Source organism: Phyllostomus hastatus, unplaced genomic scaffold (assembly GCF_019186645.2).
Source record: "Phyllostomus hastatus isolate PE091 unplaced genomic scaffold, TTU_PhHast_1.1 phas_scaffold_755, whole genome shotgun sequence".
NCBI classification, from domain to species: Eukaryota; Metazoa; Chordata; class Mammalia; order Chiroptera; family Phyllostomidae; genus Phyllostomus; species Phyllostomus hastatus.
The window spans coordinates 8,965,447-8,979,861 of NW_025334039.1; the positions used below are offsets into that span (position 1 = coordinate 8,965,447).

The 14,415-nt window shown below is 40.1% G+C and overlaps 1 protein-coding gene and 1 non-coding gene across 4 annotated transcripts; both read right to left on the bottom strand.

The window, feature by feature from the left end:
- Positions 1 to 6,925: 6,925 nt before the first annotated feature.
- On the bottom strand, positions 6,926 to 13,686 carry SLC25A3 (solute carrier family 25 member 3). 3 transcript variants are annotated; one of them, XM_045826591.1, is made up of 8 exons: positions 13,546 to 13,686; positions 13,146 to 13,306; positions 11,871 to 11,995; positions 9,787 to 9,966; positions 8,782 to 8,963; positions 7,942 to 8,114; positions 7,353 to 7,463; positions 6,926 to 7,268 (listed from the first exon to the last, which is right to left on the bottom strand). In XM_045826591.1, the coding sequence occupies exons 2-8, from the start codon at positions 13,300 to 13,302 to the stop codon at positions 7,108 to 7,110; spliced, it is 1,089 nt and encodes a 362-aa protein (XP_045682547.1). In that variant the 5' UTR covers positions 13,303 to 13,306; positions 13,546 to 13,686; the 3' UTR covers positions 6,926 to 7,107. The 3 variants fall into 3 exon arrangements, with proteins under 3 accessions (XP_045682547.1, XP_045682548.1, XP_045682546.1); XM_045826592.1 differs by lacking the exon at positions 11,871 to 11,995 and adding an exon at positions 11,571 to 11,692 and having other exon boundaries at positions 13,516 to 13,665; XM_045826590.1 differs by having other exon boundaries at positions 13,516 to 13,665.
- Positions 8,184 to 8,432, bottom strand: LOC123810762. Its single transcript, XR_006784314.1, has one exon. It is a non-coding gene; the product is annotated as a small nucleolar RNA SNORA53 (small nucleolar RNA).
- Positions 13,687 to 14,415: the final 729 nt, after the last annotated feature.

Below are 14,415 nucleotides of genomic sequence, written 5' to 3' on the forward strand. Positions count from 1 at the left end.
ACTGTAGTACAGTATAATCTAATGTAATATTTGTTCATGATGATGATACCAAATGAAATGTAAATGATGTTCCATGCAATCATCTTAATAAAACATAATGCATTTTTGACATGAAAATATATAAAAACTTCAGCACTTAAAAATACATATTTAATCTGAAAACTCATTTATGAGGAATATTTTTTTATCAGTGCCCAAAAAGTGAGGGACTCATCTTATTTGGTTCTAGGTCTACTCATTGAAATAATGCTTCACAAATCTGTCAGTAGTTTGGTAGCCGTACTGAGAAGGAACCCTAAAATCTGGAATGTTACTAGGCTCCTGGTCATGGTTTTATCTTCAAGTCAGATAGCTTTTGTGGCAAATACAGGAGGATGGAAAACTTTCAATCTGTTCAACAGTAGGAAACATAAAATTATTTATTTCAATAATAATATGATCTCTTATGGGTGAGTCATCTTCAGCTGTGAAATTTCCCTGCACTAATATCATTTAAAGTCTAGCCAACTGTGCTGTCAGTGAAATCTGTAAATAATTGTTTATCCCTAAGTAAAAGTGGGGTACAACATATTTTTAGATGTTAATGATGTCTTAATAGTTTTAATCTTGGTTAATACAGCCCTCTGAGATTGACTCATGAGTCTTGAATAAAGGTACTTCCTCTCATATGAATTAGCCCTCCATCTTCAAATCTTGCACATTCCACAAAGCCAGCTGATTTGTACATCACAGTATTAGATAGGAATTATAGTATGTCCTGTGTAAGAGACACATTCCCTAGGTTTTTATTCAGTATAGCCAGTGTTTAAGAAGTGCCTGTTGCATGCATGGCATGTTAGAGTCTATAAACACACATGAAAACTTTGGAATTGTTGCTTTCTATGAAACTCAAGCTGTATTTTAATAGCCAAAAGATTCATAAACTGTATCAGTGATGAAGTTAACATTTCACATATTCCTAGGAACACTACCAAGAATGTGAAGTCAGAGCTGCCATTTAAAAGAGATAAATGATTTGCCCTGGGTGGGTGGCTCACTTGGTTGGAATGTTGTCTCATATACCAAAAGTTGCAGGTTCAATTCCTTGTCAGGGCACATACCTAGGTTGTGGGTTCAATCCCCAGCTGGGGTGCAAACAGGAAACAACTAACTAGCCTCTCTCTCTCTCTCTCTTGCACCCCTTTTGCTCTAAAAAATAATATTTTAAAAATGTACCTCAATCTTTATAAGATAAAAAGATTAACAGAGAGATAATTGAATCTATCTGAGGTAAGAGCTGTTAGGAGTAGCTGACTTATTAAGGTACCACATTATTTGATGTATCCAGAGAGGCACAGCATTTAACTGAACTACAGATTCCTCCAGGTTTGGAATCAATTTGCTCCTTAACCATGTGATATCTGAAATTATTAACAACTATTTTGTGATTTATCTCATAAATAATAAAAATTATAAACAATGATTATATAATCTTATGCTAAAGAAACTGTGTATAATTCAAGTTAACAGCAAGACTGCCATACACCAGACTTCATGAACATATGGACACTTCTATCCCAAAAATAATATCACAGAAATGTTAAACTCATTTTAAAATATGGTCAAAACATTTCATGAAGCTTTCACAAAATGGAGATTTGTTTAAGCTTTTACTTCTTTTTCTGTTCAATTTTATTTTACATGTTCCTAGTATGCATAATTTAGCAAAACAGGCTGTTTTTGAAAAATTTTTATTTATTGATTTTGATCCCCTGGCTCGGTGGCTCAGCTACATGGAGCGTTGCCCCACCGTTGGAGGCTTTGATTCTTGGTCAGGGCATATTCCTAGGTTGCAGGTTCAGGCTACCAATTTCTCTCTTACATTGATGTTTTTTTCACTTTCTTTCTCCCCACCTCTTTAAGAATCAATAAACATATCTTCAGATGAGAATTTTTTAAATTTTATTTTTTTATTTTGAGAGACAATTTGTTGTTCTATTTATTTATGCATTCATTGGTTGCTTCCTGTATGTGTCCTGACCAGAGACTAAACCCACAACTTCACTGTATTGGGCCAATGCTCCAACCAACTTAGCTACCTGGCCAGGGCCAGGGTTTGTGTTATTGATCTTCAAAACTATTTGACTCATAATGTGATCCCTCTGAAAGCTATTATGCAATGCTATCTTGTCCTAGCATTATGACATAATGCAGTTAAAGAATTATTTGAGCCTTAGCTGGTATGGCTCAGTGCCTCAGTGCCAGTCTGCAAGAGGATTGCCAGTTCAATTTCCAGTCTAGGGCACATGCCTGGGATGTGGGCCAGGTCCCCAGAAGGGGGTGCACAAGAGCCAACCACACATTTATGTTTCTCTGCCTCTGTTTCTCCCTCCCTTCCTCCCCATAAAAAATATTTTTTAAAAAATCATATGCATATATTCATTCTGCTGAGCTCTAATTTATGGAACTTACAATTATACCAAGTGTGAAAAGCCAGTTATTAAAATTTCCTTATTAGGACTTCCAGCCAAGATGGAGGAGTAAATAGACACATTGTGCCTCCTCACACAACCAAACTAAGGACAACAATTTAGAGACAAAATAACAACCAGAACTGATAGATACTTGAACTGTAAGGAAGTCTGACAACCAAGGAGTTAAAATAGACACATTCATCCAGACAGGTAGGAGGGGGACAGTTGGGCATCTGGGCAGAGAGGGGTTGCTGCAAAAAAAGCAGTGGTACCGGGTGCACAAGGCAGCAGCTGACAAACCCCACGTGCGCAAGACCACAGCGGGAGGACCCTGGGTCCGCAGGCAGCAGCTGGCAGACCCTGGGCGCTGAGTGGCAACGGGCAGACCCAGCGAGGTGGCAATTGTGAAGCAAGGCACGGTGTGCAAGGTGGCTGGCTAACCTGGTGGTCCCACATTTTTGCACATTTAAACCAGGTGAAACTGGGGAGCGAGACAGACCTCACAACCTAGGGTCCCAGCATCGGAAAATAAAGCCTCAAAACACCGACTGAAAACACCTGTGGGAGTTGAGGCGCAGAGAGAGACTCGCAGCCTTACAGTAGAGTTCGTTGGAGAGACCCACAGGGTCCTAGAATGTGCACAAGCCCACCCACACGGGAATCAGCACCAAAGTGCTCACTTTGCTTGGGGAAAGTGGTGGAAGGGACTGAAATCCAACAAAGAGCGGAGCAAGAGCCATTGTTCCCTCTCAGCCCACACATACTGCATCACAAACCAGCAACTGGGTTGCCCCACTCTGGTGAACACCTAAGGCTTTGCCCCTCAATGTAACAGGCGCAACAAGACAAAAATAAATAAATAAATAAATAAATAAAAAATGGCCCAAATGGAAGAACAGATCAAAGCTCCAGTGCAAATTCAACTAAGCGACAAAGAGATAGCCAACCTATCAGATGCACAGTTCAAAGCACTGGTGATCAGGATGCTCACAGAATTGGTTTAATTTGGTAACAAATTACATGAAAAAATAAAGGCTACGCTAAGTGAAATAAAGAAAAATGCACAGGGACCCAACAGTGATGGGAAGAAAACTTAGCCTCCAATCAATGGAGTGGACCAGAAGGAAGAAAGAAACAACCACACAGAAAAGAATGAAGAAACAAGAATTCAAAAAAATGAGGAGGCTTAGGAACCTCCAGGACATCTTGAAACATTCCAACATCTGAATTATAGGGGTACCAGAAGGGGAAGAGGAAGAGCAACAAGTGGAAAAGTTATTTGAACAAATAATAAAGGAGAACTTCCCCAATCTGGCAAAGGAAATAGACTTCCAGGAAGTCCAAGAAGCTGAGTTCCAAAGAAGTTGGACCCAAGGAGAAACACACCAAGGCACATCATAATTACATTTACCATTTTTGGTAAAAATGAAGGAGAGAATCCTAGAAGCAGCAAGAGATAAAGGGACAATTACCTACAAAGGAGTTCCCATCAGACTGGCAGCTGATTTCTCAAAAGAAACCTTGCAGGCAAGAAGGGGCTGGGAAGAAGTATTCCAAGTCATGAAAGGCAAGGACCTACATCCCAGATGACTCTATCCAGCAAAGTTTTCATTTAGATTGGAAGGGCAGATCAAGTGCTTCTCAGATAAGGTCAAGTTAAAGGAGTTCATCATCACCAAGCCCTTATTAATGAAATGTTAAAGGGATTTATCTAAGAAAAAAGAAGATAAAAAACATGTATAGTAAAATGGCAGCAAACTCAATTATTAACAATCACACCTAAGACAAAAACAAAAACCTAAGCAAACAACAGGAACAGAACCACAGAAATGGAGATTTAGGAACAGGGGAGTCGGAGGAGGAGAGGGGGAAAAGGTACAGAGAGTAAGTAGCATAGACGGTAGGGAGAAAATAGACAGGGGGAGGGCAAGAATAGTATGGGAAATGTAGAAGCTAAAGAACTTATGACACATGGACATGAACTAAAGGCAGGGAATGTGGGTGGGGGAGGGTGTGCAGGGTGGAGGGAATGAAGAGGGGAAAATGGGACAACTGTAATAGCATAATCAATAAAATATATTTAAAAAATACAATTTCCTTATTAGGACCTTTAATTGCAAATTTTAAAATGTGAAATGAAACACACAAAATTTTAAATGGGTATTTTACTTGAATTTTGAGGATGAAATGGTTTTCTTTTAGAAAGCTCTGAAACCTCTAACTACAGATAATACAAATATAATAGCTTGAACACAGGACATTATAACAATATCCACAAATAAAACCAAATTGTCTCAAAAATAAAACTCAAATCCTATTAGGCTGGCAGATGTGCCTAATAGTGAAGGCTGGCTGAACCACGCTTCTGGTTTTCAATGTAGTCCTGCTTTGGATTGGCTCAGTATACATATATATCCAATTGCACAGGCTGTTCTTCCACTGTGACTGATACTCCTCCCAGCAAGAGGTGATGTCTGTGTTCCTTTCCCCTGAAGCTGAGATTTGGTCTTCTGGGACTTCCAATGCTGTGACCCAAAGTACGTAAGTGATGCGCTATCTTTCAAGACTAAATTAATTCAGCTTCTGTCTGGCTCTACTTTGGAGTCCTGAAATAAGTCCAGCTGCCCTGAGCCACCATGCTGTGGATGTTGAAGAAAGACTAAGACACTAAGAGGTAGCTGTTCAGAATTCTCTCTCCAACCTAGATAAGTGAAAGCCTTTGGAGATGACCCCATGGCTACCATCTGATTGCAACTTCAGGAAACCCAGAACCGAAAAGGATCCAATAGATACTCCTGAATTCCTGACCCACAGAAAGCTTGAGGTTATGAACAGTCTCAAGCCATTTCAGATTTGCTGCACAGCAATAACTAATGCACAGTGCCGATGCTAATTTACTACAGTCATCACTTGCTTGGACTCACTCTGACGCTCTACCTTTTAATGGTTTGGCTCAAATTTGCACCCATAACCCTTCCTTTCTCTGTCCAACACAGGTAAAATGAGACTGACAGTGAGACCAAATGATAGAGAAGTTAATATGCAACTAGATGCACGTGGTTTCTAAATTTACAAAATGGATTTGTAATCATCTCTGCCTGATGAAAGTCCTTGAAAATTCTTTTCATGGAGCCCCACCTGTATACTTCAGTGATTGTCAACCCAACCCAGATATTTATAACCAAAGGCCTCAAGGTAAAATGTCATCATCAGACTCGAGAAACATTTTAACTATATTGTACATTGGACTTTGATACTGTCTAAGCAAACATAAGGGAAAACAGGAGTGGTTTACTTCCTGGAGGTTTTTAAAGTACCAGTTTGGGCTCAAACTTACAACCCAATTTCAGTGCTCAAGTTCACCCAAGTGCCTTCCCAGGGGCACTCACCCCCTGCAGTTAAGCAGTTGTATTTCTTAGAAACAAAACTGAGAATGGCTTATGGACACTTTTTTGAAAATGTGAAAGTCAGATTTGTGTGGAATAGAATTAATTACCCAAAATGGTTTATAACTATCAATTGCTTTCTTTGTTCCTTTTTAAAACTGTCATTCTAAGCCCTGGCTCGCATAGCTCAGTGGATTGAGCTCAGGCTGCTAACCAAAGTGTCGCAGGCTCAACACAGGTTCACCTCCCATTCAGGGTACATGCCTGGGTTGCAGGCCATGACCCCCAGCAACTGCACATTGATGTTTCTCTCTATTTCCCTCCCTTCCCTCTCTAAAAATAAATAAATAAAATTTAAAAAAAATTAAAAAATAAAAATAAAACTGTCATTCTATCCCTGACTGGTATGGCTCAGTAGATTGAGTGCCGACCCACACACCAAAGGGTCACAGGTCAGGTCCCCAGTTGGGGGCATGCAAGAGCCAACCACACATCAATGTTTCTCTCTTCCCTTTCTCCTTCCCTCCCCATCTCCCTAAACCGAAAATAAAATCTTTAGTAAATAAATAAAAGCCATCTTTCTAAGAATTGGCCTGCTTTAGATTACATTTTACAATTAAAGACTGCCAAATTCACAGGGATTTTAAAAAGCATAGTACACAATACAAAAATTCAGTCATATGCCGAAATCAACTTGTCAAAATATAATCACAAATATTTATCCATAAACAATTAAATCACATTTTTTAAAATTTAGTATGTAGCAACTCTTGAGTGACAAAACTTGAACCATATGACAATTTATGAGTAGGGATCAGAGTGCTGAACCAACAGTGGTTAGTTAGCACTTTTTTCTGGAGGTCTTATACAGTACTAATTCTTCCCATTTTAGGGTTAAGCCTTTTTTCCCCCAAAGATTTTATTTTTTTTAGAAAGGGCACAACCCAGGCAAGTGCCCTGATCAGAAATTGAACTAGTGACCTTCCACTTTGTGGGACAATGCTCAACCAATTGAGCCACACCAGTCAGGGCACGGTGAAATCTTTAACAACTAGTTTTAAAAATAATTATCAAGTCACAGACAAATCATGAACAGTTGGGTTTATTTCAACAACGAATTTGAAACTCCTGCCTTAGGCAAGAGTACTACAGTAATTATATCAGGAATAGACAATTTCCTACACTGTCATATATATATAAAAGTTCCTTTAGCACTTTCCTCAACACTGACCAACCAGCAGATTCAGTCCGTATTTGTTTTGATGTGTCTACTGAGTTAACCCAAGCTTCTTCTTCAGAGACTCTGGCATCTCGGGGGGAGGAGGGCGTGGGAGCCTGAAGTAGACCTTCACGGAGTCATAGATGAACCACTGTAGTGCAGTCAGAGTGCCGATCATGATGATACGGGCGAAGAGTCCCTTCCACACACCTGGTTGAAAATTATGAACCATGGATGAAAAATGGAATATACCCCAAAGAGTTAATTCTTTCTTTAGAGGAAAAACAATCTTACCTCTAAATCCAAGTCTCTTGAGGACCTGAGAAGCAGTGCTACCTTTCTCTTTATTCAACACAGACACCACAGAATCAGCAGGATGAGAAACAATTGCACAGAAGACACCAGCTGAAAAAAGCCAAGAAGTATGATTCAATATGGGGTCAGTTAAAATAAAAAAATCACATCACAACCAACAATCTTTTCATGACCAAGTAATAAAACTTCAGTTCTTAAGGAAAAATCAGATTTAGAGTAAGACTGACAAGAAAGGTTATAAAGCTGTCTACTTAATCTTTTACAAGTTTTTATATTCAATTTTAATCAACACTTTCTCTTGTATTAAAACTTTTCTTGAAAAACTAAACAAAACACCACAAATAGTACAGCAGTCATATTAATACATCCCCAAGCTTAACCATGCAAACCACAAACCAATTCTATCAGGAACTAATTAGTAAGTATTTATGAATTCTGAAGGGCATATGAAATGCTATGGGAAGATCTAACTACTTTGGGATTTTTTTTTCTTCAAAATACAGTCCCGTAATGGAAATAATTATTTGTCCTATATTTCACAGACAAGCACATACTAAATAATTCATACCTATGTAACCTGCCACAAATGTCACAACCAGCTGCTCTGCCTTTGAACATTCACTTCTGGGCTTAGGAACCACAAACTTGTACAATGCTTCCACAGTACGTTCAAAGCAAGCGAACTTCATCATGGTGTATGGTATCTGTCTCATCCAGAGAGGAGCAACCCCCTTGTAGAATCTAGGAAATCAGAAAATTATTTTACTCAGTTGCATATACTCATCCGGCAGAATTTCCACCATTAACAGAAATGTCCGCACACCAGTCAAGTCCTGATAGTGGAAAAAATGGCAGCACAATTGCATGTCATTTCCATCAGAACCTAAGACTAACATGCAGGTATATTTATCTCACATGCCAATGACTCAAGCACCTTTGACTGTACAACCAGAAAAGTTGCTGGATGTTTCTTGACTGGAACTACAAGAAACAGTAAGTTTACAAGTAGAACTCAGTTCAAGATTGGCATCCACAAAGGTGGATCTAAGGAAGCATGTTGTGGCCTGACTATATATGCAAATTCTTAACTGTGAACACAAATTACAAGAATTGTAATAAGCCCTCCCCAAAAGTTAACAGTTAGTGTTTACGTCAAATACCAAGACATTTGTAGACTGACAAATGGTTCTTACTTTAGAAAAAAATCCTTAATTTAGTATTCAAGCCATGCTATCAACTTATTCTTGTCCTGGAATTTATGTTCTATGCAAAAAGGCAGGGGGCGGAGAGAAGGAGGCAGTGATGGACATAAAACAAAAATACTTTTTAAAAGTCTGGTAGGATTAATGCTAACAAATGCAGCTGGTATAGTATTTTATACTGTAAATTTAGGCAAATGTTTACTTACGCATTTAAGCCTTCTTCCTTATACATTTTGGGAGCTGCATCCCTCAGAGTGTTAGCATAACCTGGCTGGGTTTGAATTCGAACCTTAGCAGCTTCCATAGGAGCCAGAGCAATGTCAGCAAAGAATTCAGCACTGGCAGAGGCGGCCAAATATAGTGATGTGCGCCAGAGATAGGTGTTCTCCTAATTGAAATACATAAGGAGGAACATGAATTGGCTGTTTTCAATTTTACCTTAAGAGATAGTTCTAGGAAGCAGTTAAACTTCAGATATTTTAAGAGTGGTTAGCATATAGTCTATGGATAACACACACAAGATTGACTATATCTCTATCTTTCATAACTTCATCAACCACACATTTGCAATATGAAGGGGTTTTGTTTTGAAACGTCTAGGCACCATGGAACTCTATACAAAGAAATCTGTGGAGGAGAGACTATTCCATGAGTGACTACCACCAAATCCCATTAGACCCTGGCCAGAACAGGCTGCTTCCAGAAAATCCCCTCAGAAACTGCCTGATCCACCGTCCCCTATGCTCCAGGTACGCTGGTTCTGTTGTCCTGCCACAGGCAAGCATGCAAGGCAGTCTCCCCTTATCTGGGGTGGGTCACATGCAAGTACCCCCATCCATTTTTCCCTGTCCTGTACAACCCCTTAGTGCCTGCCATATGGTACACAGGATACCTATGTCTTGTCTTGCTGCCAACAAAGACATGCCTCATATGTAAGTCCCCTTCATAAATTCTTAATAAACTCAAAATCCAACTTAGTTGGAAAGCAGCAGTCTAATAAAAGAGGAACACTGAAATCTATTTATATACATTTTCTTTTTTTCATCCTGTGGTTGCTAAAACAGACTCATTTAAAATATGTTGCCTTTCCTTTCTGAGCCATTTCCTCAGTTCTACAATGAGGTGGGTCAGACAAAAATCTAAAATCCTTTTTGGGTTTAAATTTTAAGTTAAAAGCTCAGGACTTTCCATTTCAAAGTTAACTCACATACCTCTCCAAGTATGTTGCTATAGAAGATTTTGAAGACTTCATAAAAGCCAAACTTGCAGAGCCCCTGCATAGAGTAGCCAATGAAAGTCGGAGCCCACCCTTTAGCCAAACCACGAACACCATCCTCTTTAAGTGTGACTGAGAATCCATTAAATATGCCTTTATACTTCTGGGGGTCCACCTATATTTAAAACAAGAAAAGATAAGTAAATAAACACACCAAAAAGCTAGTACTTCTCATAAATATGTTATTAATTTTCCCTTTTGGTTCTAAAATAAACTCCATAACTACACAAAAGGTAAGTAAATACAAGCTCACTGCCTGATATCAGCTTAATATCTGTAATTATCCCTATAAATGTATACTTAGCTTTCTTCTAGTTAGACTTAAGTCTTGGAGTAGGTTAGTTCAGAAGGTAAAATTCCTACAAAAATACATAATAAAACTGATTCCTAATAGATTTTTCACCACCCAACTTTACCACTTTTAAAGAATTAGTTTTAAAGCTACTGCCTAAATAATAGATAACTCTACAGGCATGCCTTAGAGATACTGCAGGTTCAGTTCCAGACAGCTACAATAAAGATAATATTACAATAAAGCAAGTCACACAAATTTTTTGGTTTCCTACAGTAATATAAAAGTTACGTTTATACTACACCATACTCTATTAATAAAGTATATAATAGCGTATCTAAAAAACAATGTAGGTAACTTAAATAAAAACACTCCACTGATTAAAAAAATGCTAAGCAGCATCTAAGCCAGCAAGTCATAATCTTTTTGCTGGTGAAGGTTCTTGCCTTCAATTTGTACAAAACACAGCATCTCTGAAGTGCTATGAAGCAAAGCAAAATAAAGCAATGTATGCCTATATAACTGAAAAGACTAGCCTATTAAGTAGATATTTATAAAGTTTTGTGAACTTAAACTGAATACAAGTTAAAAGTACATTAACATAATAAGAAACTGTCTTGACTTAAATTCACTTCAAGAGACATGCATAAGAAGTTTAGAGAAGGTATATTTCATATCCATTGTGTTAACTAAATGGGAAAAAACATCTTATCTCACTATTTCTGCCAGTACTACAAAGGCTGGTATACGTCACCTTCCTCTCCCTGCTAATTATTTCACCTTCCTTTCTCTTTTAGGTAAGTAGACTTCTAATCCTGTTTGGAACAAATAAATTTTTGAGGTTTGATTATTTTTGTTTCAACAATTCTAATTGTTTAAAAAAAGTTATATAAGTGAATATACAAGCTACATACCCACAAAATTTTAATACCAAGATGCTAAAAGTACATTTTTTAATCTACACAGAGCTCTCTGCCTTAATCTTATCAGTTAACAAATGTGAAGTTACTTCACATAATGAACAATGAACAATTACCCACTCTCACATATAACTTCCTATAAAATGACTAAAGAGCCCCAGCTGGTGTAGCTCAGTGGCTTGAGCGCCGGCCTGTGAACCAAAAGGTTGCTGGTTGGATTACCAGTCCGGGTACATGCCTGGGTTGCGGCCAGTCCCCAGTTGGCCCCAGTTGGGGGCGTTTGAGAGGCAACCCTATGGATGTGTCTCTTGCACACGGATGTTTCCCTCTCTTTCTCCCTCCCTCTAAAAATAAATTAAAAAAAAAAAAAAACCTAAAGAAATTCAGGTTTGCTTTCCTACTAGCAGTTGTTACATTTTCAAATTCTTCTCATTTGTAAAGTCCCTCAAGATTATTTGTAATCAAGTCCCACATGAATACTTTCAATGTTGTCATTTCAACACAAACCTGCATGCGGCATTTCACTAAATCCAGGGGAACCACAGCAGTGTGTGTCAGACCACAGCTTAAGACCCCACCAAGGCCACACAGTGCATAAAACTTCAGGGAGCCATATTCACAACTGTACTCTGAAATAAGACAAGACACACCATGCATTTTAGTATAAAACTCATGTTATTACTGGTTATCAACTTACCTCCTGGAAAGTTAGGTTTCCACACAGCTTGTTAGTAGATGACTACATCTTACAAGTTAACAGCCATGCTTCAACGATATGCTTTATTCAGTCCAACGTGCAAAACAAACCTGCATTCTGCATTTAACCAGATCTAGAGGAACCAATGCTGTATGTGTTGTGCCACAGCTAATAATTCCTCCAAATCCACACAGGAGAAAGAATCTGCCAGATCCATATTCACAGCTATACTGCTCTGTTTAATTGAAAAAAAATCAGTTAAGTATTTCTTCAGACGACGAAGGCCACAGGAATGAAAAGAGAATGGCTTCCCTGTTAAACAGTACTATCACAACTGAACAGCTTTGGCCCCGTTACAAGTAAGTTGACAGATGAGTTTCCACCTAGTGCGTGTAACTGCCAAAATCAAAATAACTAAAAGATTACGAAGGTTCTACCTGTGAGTTAACTAGCTCTTATTTTGCCATATTAATAAGAAAATTCTTCTACATTAATGATTAAAATCAAAGTTCAAATTATTAATCACTGATAAGAACACACTTCAGAGTACAAATCAAACTCAGGAGCATTTAGCTTGTAAACTTGTAGGTTTACCCCAGCCACTAACCAATCTGATATCCACTTACGCATTCCTATAGCATTCAACTAGAGAAACATAAAATGCCTGCAATCAAATACTATACAAATGACATTAGTTTTAACTTTCTAAATTCAAGTACAGAATGTGTAAGGACTTTTTTAAATCCACATTAAGACATAACAGAAACACAACCATATGTGATGTTTCTCTGTACATCCACTCCAGTAGGATTTGATTTAGAGTACACACAGTTCATTTAAATTGGGTCTAATCACCAAGAATCCCAAGAAGTAAGACCGAAGGCATCCCTACCAATTACTATGTCCTTTCTATGGCCTATCTGAGGCTGCAAGTCGCCTTCTTCACAACATGTATCAAAAAACACCTACCTATCTTATATACTCTGGGTCAACTAATATCAGACTTGGGAAATACCTAAAGAAGGGGGTAATATTTTTAAGAGGAAAATTAAAACCTAATAAAGAGCACATAGTTAGAACTGCAGGTGACCGGTGGTTAGGAAGGACTTTACTCAATACTTAGTCTGCTGACCAAGCGGGCTCACTACGGAGAAGATAAGGAGTTAGTTACGGCTTCTAAGTCTCTACACCCTAGAGGACGTGGAGGTCACGGAGGGACCTGTGCCTAGGCCTTCGGCGTCCTTGAGGGAGGGCTAAGGATCCGACACCAGGCCTGGGCAGAGTGGGCTGACATTTTTGGGCAAGCAACTGGGCGCCATCCTGCGGCGGGCAGGGCACGTCCTTCCCTGCCCTCCAGGCCCGGCGCAGGCAGGGTCTGGCCTCACCTTCCACAGCGGCGGCTGCCAGGTTGCGGGAGCGGCGGGGCGGGCCGGGCGGCCCGGTGGGGCTGCTGCTGGGGCCCGCGAGCCCATCGTACACCAGCTGCAAGTGGGGTGCGTTGAAGGGGTTCGCCCGCGCCAGGTGCGCCACGGACGAAAACATATTCCTAGGGAAAGAGGGGCCGGCGATCAGATGAAAGGCAAAAGGTGGGACGTCAGGCCGGCCAAAGTCACCGGCACCCTGGGACCCCGACCCGGACTTCTTTTTCTCGCCCTCGCGACCTTGAGGTCACCGCGGCCTCCCTAAAACAGAAGGCCGACTGAGCCTACAGCTAAAGCATAGGCCCACAGAAGCTCCGCTCCCCGCTCCCCGCACCTGCTGCAGGGAAGGCCCGAACACACTCACTCCCTAAGATGGCGAACACACGGACGCTCCTGGGGAACGCTGCGGCTCACAGAGGCCGAACGTCCTCCGAGCCCTTAGAAGTGTGCCCTTCGCGCGTCGTCAGCGTGACGTACACGGCGAGTCACTACAGATAGATAGCACCCATTGGCTGAGAAGACCGCCACGGCCGTTGCGTCATTGCGTTCTCCTAGCAACCCTATCCCCGCCCCGGTCGCCCCAGCCCTTCCGGCCCCACTTCTGCGCAGGAGGATTCGTTCTGCGCAGGCGGATTCGTTCTGCGCAGGCGCGCATTCTAGGCCGGGTTCTTGAGTAGTGTGGGTGTTGCGCTCGTGACCTCGTCTTTTTGTCTCTTCACCTTGACGAGTCAGTCTCTCCTTGATATCGGGCGTTCAGTTCTTTGCATTTAATCGAGTCCCTATGTAATTGTCACTAAAAAAACCCCCAAAGAAAACAGGAATGCTTGATGTTAATCCGGTTGCTGCGGTTAGAATGTGGGTGCAGTATTTTGTGTGTAGACTTCTGCCGTTATGGTACTTTTTTTTTTTTTAGTTTCATCCATTGACATAACATGTAGACATGTCTGCGTTTTTTATCAGACTTTCGGAGAGGATTTTAAAAGGAAATGTGCAGCAAGAATTCTAAAGATAGACAAGACAGCTTGCTGCCTCATAGTATTTTGTATAGCATATTTAAAACATTCAATAAAGGCTTCAATAAGCATTGAATAAGATGGCCAAGAACCGAACTAAAGTGGAAGTGACTGGCAGCAGATTCTGTGTGTTCAATAAATTTAGAAAATCCTAATTAGATTCAGTTCAACAGAGAAGGGCCTACTTTAATTAGGGAGAGTTTAATAGAGGTCAACCCTCC

Excerpts from the sequence above, each read along its gene's own strand:
- SLC25A3 (XM_045826591.1), bottom strand. The coding sequence starts at position 13,302 with ATGTTTTCGTCCGTGGCGCACCTGGCGCGGGCGAACCCCTTCAACGCA. Across the intron at positions 9,967-11,870 it reads TGGTTAAATGCAGAATGCAG|GTGGACCCCCAGAAGTATAA; the intron begins GTTTGTTTTGCA and ends TTTTAAATATAG. Across the intron at positions 8,964-9,786 it reads ATAGCAACATACTTGGAGAG|GAGAACACCTATCTCTGGCG; the intron begins GTATGTGAGTTA and ends TATTTCAATTAG.